At 40.8% G+C, this 10,563-nt stretch overlaps 2 protein-coding genes across 2 annotated transcripts; both read left to right on the top strand.

The window, feature by feature from the left end:
• Positions 1-4,126, top strand: LOC114449484 (angiopoietin-related protein 3-like). Its single transcript, XM_028427193.1, has 7 exons — positions 1-589; positions 874-984; positions 1,481-1,592; positions 1,832-1,945; positions 2,215-2,310; positions 2,504-2,776; positions 2,863-4,126. The coding sequence occupies exons 1-7, from the start codon at positions 83-85 to the stop codon at positions 3,066-3,068; spliced, it is 1,419 nt and encodes a 472-aa protein (XP_028282994.1). The 5' UTR covers positions 1-82; the 3' UTR covers positions 3,069-4,126.
• A 681-nt stretch (positions 4,127-4,807) lies between these two features.
• On the top strand, positions 4,808-10,187 carry LOC114449514 (phosphoglucomutase-1-like). The gene is made up of 11 exons (XM_028427238.1): positions 4,808-5,146; positions 6,364-6,526; positions 6,835-6,981; positions 7,203-7,328; positions 7,915-8,105; positions 8,233-8,387; positions 8,630-8,745; positions 8,824-8,959; positions 9,380-9,563; positions 9,712-9,840; positions 10,054-10,187. The coding sequence occupies exons 1-11, from the start codon at positions 4,889-4,891 to the stop codon at positions 10,141-10,143; spliced, it is 1,695 nt and encodes a 564-aa protein (XP_028283039.1). The 5' UTR covers positions 4,808-4,888; the 3' UTR covers positions 10,144-10,187.
• The last annotated feature ends 376 nt before the right edge of the window (positions 10,188-10,563 follow it).

The raw sequence follows: 10,563 nt of genomic DNA, 5'->3' as shown, positions 1-10,563 counted from the left end.
CCTACTAGCTCTTCGTCCAGTCACAGACAGAGGTGAGGGCTGCTTGACATCAGCGACGCACAGCTTGAGAAGAAACAACAACATGAGAGTGACAATAGTTTCTTTGGTATTCGTCCTGGCTGTGTCCTATGTCCCTGCCCTCTGTGACAATGACGAGCCTTCAGTTGTCCACCTTGAGGCTCCTGCAGAGACCCGGTCCCATTTTGCTGCTCTGGATGATGTGCGTCTCCTTGCCAACGGCCTCCTCCAGCTGGGCCAGAGCCTGCGGGAGTTTGTGCAAAAGACCAAAGGACAGATAAATGACATCGTCCAGAAACTCAACATCTTTGACCGCTCTTTCTACCAGCTGTCAGTGCTGGCCAGTGAAATCAAGGAGGAAGAAGAGGAGCTGAAGAAGACCACTGTGGTGTTGAAGGCCAACAATGAGGAAATCAAGGGCCTGTCTGTAGAGATCAGCTCCAAGATGGAGAGCATCTTGCAGGAGAAGAGTCGACTTCAGAACAAAGTGGAAGGCCTGGAGGAGAAACTGAGCAGCCTGTCACAAGGCGTTATGAGGGGCAAACAAGTGGCAGAGCTCAGTGCACTGAGGGTGAGTGACCTGTGGTTTGGTTGGCCACTTATTACCTATCATTTAGAGGCAACTTATTCAAGTTTTAACTGTGGGCTTTGCTGTAACTTAGCTAAACTACATGGATCTGGCATTGGTCAGACCTACTTCACAACATTAGCTGGTAAAATAACAGCAAGCTAACAGATTTAGCAGCCAGATTAGCCTTAGTAGTTACGCTCAAGACAATATTTTGCTACATTAGCTTGCAGTTTTAAATCTTGGATAACAAAATAGTAAAAATGAACAATTTCTTCCTTGATCAGGAGGTGATCCACAACCAGGAGCAGAGCATCACAGAGCTGCTGAACGCTGTGAGGGAACAAAGTGACCAGCTCAACCACCAGAGGACGAAGATCAAACTTCTAGAGGAAAAGGTAAAAAAAAAAAATAACAGGAAAATAATCTTCTAAAGATGGAGAAACATCATCAAATATTTATGATCCAGAGATGGGTTTTGGAAAATGAAATATAAGGTTCAGCCTCTCTTCCTCACCTCAGTTATTTCCTTATAGTTTCTAAATCACTTAGGGTAAATGGGAAGTTCCACTTAAATGGGTTTTCAGTGTGCTGCCACGCAAAAGTAGTCTGAAAAAGTATTTCTAAACCTTACTGAAATGATTTGCCTGCTCTCTGAGTTATGAGCTGTCATGATTATGGCATTGCACTTTAATGGACTCATGGAGCTGTACTATAGGCTATAATTGAGATTTTAAATCTTTGCAGGGTGCTGGCATCATAATGGAGCTGTCCATATTTTTAATAATCTCAGTCTGTGCCACAGTGCTTTCACATGAACTTAGAGAATTGTTTTTAAAAAATAGCAACCCACAGTGTGGAACTGCTCTTTAACACACAAACAATGTTCCACAGCTTACAGCCAACACGTTAGCCCAGGAGACCATTGACAGGATGCCGGACACCTTCAACAGCGGAGCACCAACACTCAGCCTGTATGTGAGCTCAGACTCTCCCAACATGATGAGTAAGATGGATATAAATTATAAGCTCTGATGTTGTGATTGCTTTAAGGGTTTCGTATATATATATATATATATATATATATATATATATATATATATATATATATATATATATATATATATATTTCCCTGTTCTGTGAATATAAACTGTTGACTATGTTGTTCCACATAAATAATTGTCACTGCCCCAGGTTACCACTTTACAGGTTAACATTAGATTGGGGTCATTTTTTTTCAACAGACCTGCCATCAGACTGCAGTGAGCTGTTCGACAGAGGAGAGAGAGTGAGCGCAGTCTATACCATTAAACCCAACGGGTCCCAGCCGTTCATGGCCTTTTGTGACATGAGCAGAGGTACTATTACTGCACAAATATTTGGTTTGTGTTAGTAGTACATTACTACAGCTATGACACTGCAATGTGTGTGTGTTTGGGGGAGAGGGGGTGACATCAGACAGATAAAAACCACAAAGCCACAATGCAAAACTAGAACAAGTTTAGGCAATTAATAAATATATGTAACATAAATATGCAATGAGAGGATAGGATAATGGCAGAGGGTGTCGACTAAACCAGGTTTTTATGTGACTCTTGAAAAATGAGCAATACATCTTTCCAAATAGACTACGGAGCAACTGTTATCCAGCGAAGGAGGGACGGTTCAGTGAATTTTGATCAAACTTGGGAGCAGTATGAAAATGGTTTTGGAGACTTTACAGGTGAGACATTATTTTCTGCACATTTACACATCTAATTTTGGAAAACTAATCCTCAGCTTACAATTTCTGTATTTGTTGTATACAATGATCACAATGTCTGGTATAAAACATCCTTGTATTAAAAGCTCTATACATCTTTGCTTGTTGCTGCTTGTTAAACCATGTCAGCTCTCCCTCTCTCACTCTCTCATAGGAGAATTCTGGCTGGGTCTCAGGAAGATCCACTCTTTATCCTTTAAAGGCAACTCTGTCCTTCACATGCAGCTGGAAGACTGGAAACAGGACAAACACTTCATCGAATACAGATTTTACCTTGATGGTCCAGAGAGCAACTACACCATTCACCTCACGCATCTCTCTGGAAATGTGCCTGACCCCATGAGCAACCACACAGGCATAATGTTTTCCACTAAGGACAGGGACAACAACAACCACCAGGACTCCAACTGTGCCCGCCATCAGACAGGTACAGCAGCTGCACATGTGGTAGCCATGTTTTAATCTTATGCGATGCCAATTACATAAAGGCCTAACATCTGTGTCATTATCTAGGTGGATGGTGGTTCAATGCCTGCGGAGACACCAACCTTAATGGAAAGTACTTCCATGTGAGACCGAAAGGGCGCTCAGAGCGGAGGAGAGGGATACAATGGAAGTCAGGCCGCAGGGCGTCGTACTCCCTCAGGTTCACCCAGATCTCTGTCCATCCTGTGGCATCCCTTACATCTGCTTCCTCTGAGTCAGGCCTTTTTCGGTAATGCAGCTCGAATGTTCTCCAGTAACAGTCAATTCCTCAGAAAAGATTTGGTAATGCTTCATGTGGGCAACCATGGTCTTAGAAGGCCTGGACAGAGAGGAAGAAGGGACTTCCAAAAGTCCCAGTAGATTGAAGTCTGTAGACAGGAAGACGGCTGTTCTCTCCTAAACAGCAGCCCAAAAGTATGATTTTATCCCTATACGGACAATACACCGTACAAGCGATCATAACAACATAGTGTGAAATACTGTTCCACAAAGATCATGCCATAAAATATATCTTCACTCAATGTATTGCAGAGGTCAAAGTTCAACCCATAACTGTTGAGCCAGTTTCATATTGGGTCACATTGACTCTCATTATGATGATGTGGGCACCCATTGGAGGGGTACTGAGAAAAATCTACAGGGTCAGGAAGTGTGTTCTTCAAACTGCTACATTAACAGCAACATTTTCTCCTATCATACCCGATCATTATCTGACCACCACATTTTTCCAAGACTCTTTAAATGTCTTCTTTTGGCACAAACACCTATTTATTATATTGGTTATCTTTAAATGACTCAAAGAAGATAATAACATTATGCATCATAGACTATGATTATGTTATTATTTGTTTTTGTTGTTTTAATTCTTCTGAAACTAACAATCTGAAAACATGTCTCGAACAGACAATTTAACAACTGAACACACTGCAACTTATTAAAACACCAGCAAATTAAAAATAAAACTAACAAACATTAAACAGAGAAGAGAAAGAGGAGTGTTTCCACAAGATAACATGAAGCAGTGTAACAGTAACAAAGAAACATTTCTGCTTTTCTTATGTCTGCATTTGTTAACAAATGATGAAGATATGTTCTTTATTATTATTTGCATGTGTTTTTCGTATTTCTCATATTGTAAGGCCAAAAGACATGATACATTTGATTTTTTAACTCAAGCAAATAAACAATGGTGGTACCTACCAAATAATTCAGGTATTAATTAATGTACAAATATTGTAGATACATGTGCTGTATATGTCATGTATTGTACTATATAAAAACACTAAAAACACTTTGTGTTGCTGCCAGTGTAAATGAATGACTGATGTTTGTTCATGCTGTTATTACTAAACCTCTATGACTGTTGCACTGAGCTTGTTTTGCCAAACCCCTTTTGTACTGTGGCACACATAATAAACTCTAGAGGGTAGTGTTGTTCTGTCTCATACTGAGCCCTTCCTCTGTGAGTTGTTGGTGCTGTTCACATATGGTAATTACACTTGACAAATGATGTTTGTTTGCAAGCAGACACTCTTATCTATGTTTGCTATGTGTTTAATTATACTCTAATTGCTCCTGTTTTTACAATTAGTGTTAAATATTTGTTTCTAAAAAAGAGTTAAGCAGAACTTTTGATAAGCCGTATCATCCCTCTCTTTGCATATCATTCCCTGAGCACAGCTGCAGCCCTTCACAGATGGATAAATGACTCCCATATAACACCTTTGTCCTTTCACAGAGTCACACCCAAACACACACACACTTCTTTGTGACTCTTTGTGGCCCGCACTCTTGACAGTGATCTCCCTGCACATGTGTGAAGGAGCGTCTTCAGTTACTCCCCGCGGCTCTGCACACACATTAGTTTGAGGGGTTATTTTGGGCTGCAGAAGTACTACTGTAACCCTGTGCTTCCAGTCAAATAATAGGAGGAGTCAAGTTCTGGCTTGTTCATTCTGCTCCCCATGTCAACTGACAGGGGATTTCCCCCTAAATAACAGGTTCTCTCTGCTCTCTGCACTGCAGCATTAGGTTGGATCCTCATTCTGAAACAATGGAGAACAGTCCACTGCAGGTGTTGACTGTCCCTACCGCCCCTTACCCCGACCAGAGACCCGGCACCAGCGGCCTGAGAAAGAGGGTGTATGTGTTTCAGACCAGGAGGAACTATCTGCACAACTTCATCCAGAGTATCTTCTCCTCCATTGACCTGCGTGACCGCCAGGGTTCAACCATGGTGGTGGGGGGAGACGGGCGTTTCTTCAACCGAACAGCTATTGAGGTCATTGTGCAGATGGCAGCTGCCAACGGGGTCAGTGTCACCATGTGTGTGGACTTGATTACACTGTGTGTGTTTGTTTGTGTTTGCACACTGGTAAGTGGGTAGGTGAGCACAGCCTATGACTGCATGTATGTCAGTGTCACCTGCCCTCATCACTTGTCCTTTGTCCTTTGTTGTCAGCGCTTGTACCATCCTCATGTCCAAACCTACTGAAGCTCATGTTTACGGATAAAAAAATTAAATACATACGAATTATAATAATACAAATACAAATAGAAACCCAAACATTCACTGGCAGACATGCTGAAGTACCTCAAATAATAGTCTAAATAACAAATTATTAAAAAAGGACTTTACAAATCGTTATTATAAGCTTTAAGAATATATTTTAGGTTATTCATTAGACACATAAAAAATGCATTTCATCATTACACACAGCATGATGTATATATCTATGGAAATGAACAGCATTACATCTGATCGAGTTTTCTGGAATTTGCAGCATCCTTAAGTGTTATCTAATCAGACCCATCTGCATAGCACATGAAATATCCAGTATCATCATTTTTAGCCATATACCCATTGGAGTCCATTACGGACATCATGACACACAATGCATTAAAATGCATTATTTAGTATATAAAGTTTTACACTTTACACTGTGAAACAATAAATATTAAATCACTGTTGCCACATGAATTGATTTATATTTTAATCTATAATTCTTTAGTTGTATGTAAATATTAACTAATTCCATTGTTTGTGATTGTAATCTCAGACCTTTAGCTCCTACCAGGCTTAAAATGCCATTCAAGTATTGATGAACACAAAAAAATGTGACACAAAAAGATGAGGGTCAGTGCTGCCAGTCACCAGTAAAAACTGAGACAGCAGAGTAGTGGCAGCTTCTGGCTCTTCAAATAGAAACACATTAAACCTCTTCTGTTTTCAACCCTGGTGTCAGAACCAGTAATGAGCTCTCAACAGTTTAAATTACATAAATGTTGCGCTTCTGATGCTTTCTTGATTAAAGGATACACTTAGAGGGATTTAAAACACACACATATGAGAACTTGCTCTTGATGGGCTGTAACTGTTGTTGATTAAATGGAATTCTAGACCTCCTTTTAGGAAAAAGCATAGCATGCCAAACCTGATATTCAGTCACAACCCTCCATTCACACAGATGTATTAATATACACCCTCGTCTCATCCAACTCAAACACACCTGTGTGACATTTCCTCAGGTGGGTCGTCTGATCATTGGACACCACGGGATAATGTCCACCCCAGCTATCTCCTGTGTGATCAGGAAATTCAAAGCCATCGGTGGCTTCATCCTCACTGCCAGCCACAACCCCGGTGGACCTGATGGAGACTTTGGCATTAAGTTTAATACTGCAAATGGAGGTATGGTAACCTGAGAGGAGGAAGCATGCAGTAGCATTAGCCAAGTGCAAAATAGTGTTACGGGAGAAGTCAGACATTTAACAAGGCTGCACAGGGCCCCATTCAAGACATGTGGCCGGGACACAGAGAAAGTTTGTGGTTTTTTTGTGGAGGTAAATCTGGGACAAAGTTCAGGCACATCTGAAAGATCAGCCAAGTTTTACTAACGAATGACATGATTTAACTGGATGTTATGCTCTGTATGCTGGCATTTATGCTCTACATGTGAATATCAATGTGACGTCAGACTGATACTCATCTACATCCAGGCCCAGCCAAGGAAGCCGTCACAAACAAGATCTTTCAGATCAGCCGAACCATCGAAGAATTTGCCATCTGCCCTGGATTACGAGTGGATCTGACAACCCTGGGAAAGCAGATGTTTGATCTTGAGAATAAGTTCAAACCCTTTACAGGTGAAGTGCAGCATTAGCCTGTCATCAATCACTTCAAATTAAAAGGAAAGAGGATAAAGGATGAGTGAACAAGGGGATGTGGAAACAACTAAAGAGCTAAATATATTGTTTCTCAGACAATAAAGGGTTTATAATGTTCTATAATATGGTTGGAAATATTTATTAATGTATTATTCGATATGTTCTCAGCCCAGTAAAACAGTTGTGTTTCTCTTGTGCAGTGGAAATTGTGGACTCTGTGGAGTCCTATGCCAACTTGCTGAGGAACATCTTTGACTTTGCTGCTTTGAAGGAGCTTCTGTCTGGAGAAAACTGCATCAAGATAAGACTCGATGCCATGCATGGAGGTGAGTGGACACGTACCAGGAGTTTCTCTCTGCTCTGTAAACAAATAACAATACAATAACAATAACAGTACAAAATTTTGTTTAAAGAGACTAGACAGATTTGGGAGGATCTGTGCAAACCTCCATATATATCCTATCTTGTCAAATGTGGATGTGTGGTCATTATCCCATGAGTAATTGCAAACAACATCACATAATAAACATCAGCACACAGACCAGTGTATAAAGTCCATTCTTAGCAATGTGTTTTAAATGCTGAAGAAAACATCATGTTTTCAGTGCTGATGTTCTTCACTTGTTTGTTTAAGGTCAAGTGTGAAGGACAATTCAAGCTATTCAAGTCTGGCCTGTCTGTCACATGTGGATGAAGCTTTTGTCAATCCTCAATACACTAGTCAGTCATAATACTAAAGTGTTCTTCTAGGCCTTGCTCTGTTTTTTTATTAATTAATGTATCATTTTGATCACTTTAAGTGTCCCTAAACACTCAAACAAGAAGTGTTGGTTGAAGCACCAGGAGGCAGAGTGCGCCAGGAGCTGTGTTTTTGTTGATCATTGTGTGCCCTTATCTTTGTTTGCTTTGCAGTGGTAGGACCATATGTAAGTAAAATACTGTGTGAGGAGCTAGGCTGCCCTGCCAATTCTGCAATTAACTGCGTCCCTTTGGAGGATTTTGGAGGTCAACACCCAGACCCTAACCCTACCTATGCCACAGATCTGGTAGACAGCATGAGGGATGGACACTATGATTTTGGTGCAGCGTTTGATGGTGATGGGGTGTGTGCACTCATAATTCAACTCATTTTATATTAAAAATTCACATTTTGAATAAAATCAAATCACTTTACATTTAACGCTACAGTGGATCTGACCTGTACCTTTTGTCTATTTGGTGGCTTTCTAGGACCGTAACATGATCCTTGGTAAACACGGCTTCTTTGTCACCCCCTCTGACTCTGTGGCTGTGATTGCTGACAACATCTTCTGCATCCCATATTTTCAGCACACAGGGGTGAGGGGATTTGCCCGCAGCATGCCCACAAGTTCAGCTTTAGACAGGTAAAACTTTGACTTTCCACTCACATAACCATCAAATCCAATGTACTGGTGCTTCTCTGAATTGTGGCCAGATCAAGCAAGAAAAAGATATTTATCTAACATATCATTTGTGACGCTTTGACTGTGCAAAAAAAAGAGTCACAAATACGTTTTTACAGCTCTTTAATTATGTTATGTTGTTGTGCTGTCTCAAAGGTCCACTGTGATTTCTTAGAAAGCGCTTTCATTTGTATTTCCTGTAGAGTAGCCAAGGCAACAAAAATAGAATTATATGAAACTCCCACTGGGTGGAAGTTCTTTGGGAACCTGATGGATGCAGGCATGCTGTCTCTGTGTGGGGAGGAGAGCTTTGGAACAGGTACTGTGTCGTTTCAAGTTAACAGATCAAAAGATGCTTCATTTAATTAGAAACACGGTAATGAGAGTCACATTTCAGGGGGAGACCATATTCGTGAGAAGGATGGGCTTTGGGCTGTGCTGGCATGGCTGTCCATCCTGGCCACCAGGAGGCAGCGTGTGGAAGATATTGTCAAGGACCACTGGATAAAATATGGACGAAACTACTTCACCAGGTGAGATATGAAGACAGCATGAATCGGTGAGCGCATCAGGTTCATAGCTGGTTATTGTCTTTGTGAGCTTTTGTTTTTCATTGTGTTGTGTTTATTTGTGATTATACTTTTATTTTATCTATATTCCTTTAATTTCATTGGGGTCTATTGTTAGTGTGGTGTGATTCACCATGGACTGTTCTACATAAACTGGTAGTTACTATTATTAAACTGTTAATAGACAGTTGTTGAGGCATATAGAACTGATATGGTGGGGTGCCAAATACATAAGGACATGACTGACACCTGGTGGAAAATATATGTCATTACATTTTTTGTAAAGTCTATTAATTTAATTTAATTAAGGACTGTTACTACTATCTTCAGCAAATGACATCCGCTTAGTCATTAACAGCTCTTTTCTGTTTCTGTATTGTCCAGATATGACTATGAGAATGTGGACATCGACGCAGCCTGTGAGATGATGGAGGATTTGGAGATTATGATTGCTGACAAGTCCTTCATTAGGCAGAGGTTTGCTGTGGAAGACAAAATCTACCAAGTGGAAAGAGCAGACAACTTCGAATACACAGACCCAGCGGACAGCACCATCTCCAGGAACCAGGTACATGATGCACACACACACTGTTCCATACTTCCATAATGATAAGGTTGTTATGTGTACTGAACCAGAGTGTATCCACTGGTCACCGAGCCACTCAGCTGTGCCTGCAAATCCTAAAAGAGTCTGTGCTGGGCTGTTTTCACTGCAGGGATTGCGGATAATCTTCTCTGATGGGTCTCGAATCATCTACAGACTCAGCGGGACGGGGAGTGATGGAGCAACAGTTCGCATCTACATTGACAGCTATGAGAAGGAGCACATTTTCGAGGATACACAGGTGGAGACATTTTCAGATTGACAATAAATATTTGAATGAAGACACAAATACACCTTATGATTGTGCACTACAAAATGGTGTGGTTTAAAGGAACAGGGCTGATATGTTGCATGTATACGGGTGCTTACAGCTGAATATTCATGAGAATCATTTGCATCAGTAGCATATGGTGTCCAGGTGTAGGAGTTTCTAACCTTGTCATCCTTGTTGCAGGTGATGCTGGCTCCCCTCGCCACAATCGCTTTAAAGATTTCTCAGCTTCATCACAGGACAGGTCGAAGTGGCCCATCGGTGATAACATAATTCCACATCACATTTTCTCCACCATTGCCTTTTTTTGCTTTTCTGTCCTGACTTTTGTACAAAGACTGCTTTGATTCCAAGTGTAGCTGCATAAAAGTGCAACAGTGTGTTTTGACTAAATTCAATGATATCTGTAACACATTAAACAGCTTTTTATTTTTTGTTCATGTGTGTTTTTCTTATATATTTTTTTGCTCTCAATTTTGTACCTGTATGCCACTTGCTAAAAGCAGTGGGGCATAAACATCATTGCTGCTCCCACAGTGATCAAAACAACTAATCACGACATAACAACGTCACATAAACGCAGCATTCAGAAGAGCAGTTTCGTTTCCTGTGAAACTCTGCTCTAGCATTTTTAACCAAATGTGGCTTAGTACACCCAGGATGTACCATACAGAGGGTAGACCTAAAATATAG

This window comes from Parambassis ranga, chromosome 17, assembly GCF_900634625.1.
Source record: "Parambassis ranga chromosome 17, fParRan2.1, whole genome shotgun sequence".
Taxonomy (NCBI): Eukaryota; Metazoa; Chordata; class Actinopteri; family Ambassidae; genus Parambassis; species Parambassis ranga.
Note: the sequence above shows the minus strand (reverse complement) of the source record. Positions and strands in the feature narration are given on the sequence as shown.

What these genes read in the sequence shown, in the direction of transcription:
- LOC114449484 (XM_028427193.1), top strand. Translation starts at nt 83, where the DNA reads ATGAGAGTGACAATAGTTTCTTTGGTATTCGTCCTGGCTGTGTCCTAT. An exon ending in AGACTCTCCCAACATGATGA is followed by an intron (nt 1,593 to 1,831) that starts GTAAGATGGATA and finishes TTTTTTCAACAG; the next exon opens with ACCTGCCATCAGACTGCAGT. An exon ending in CTTTTGTGACATGAGCAGAG is followed by an intron (nt 1,946 to 2,214) that starts GTACTATTACTG and finishes CTTTCCAAATAG; the next exon opens with ACTACGGAGCAACTGTTATC.
- LOC114449514 (XM_028427238.1), top strand. Translation starts at nt 4,889, where the DNA reads ATGGAGAACAGTCCACTGCAGGTGTTGACTGTCCCTACCGCCCCTTAC. An exon ending in TAAGTTCAAACCCTTTACAG is followed by an intron (nt 6,982 to 7,202) that starts GTGAAGTGCAGC and finishes TCTCTTGTGCAG; the next exon opens with TGGAAATTGTGGACTCTGTG. An exon ending in ACTCGATGCCATGCATGGAG is followed by an intron (nt 7,329 to 7,914) that starts GTGAGTGGACAC and finishes TTTGCTTTGCAG; the next exon opens with TGGTAGGACCATATGTAAGT.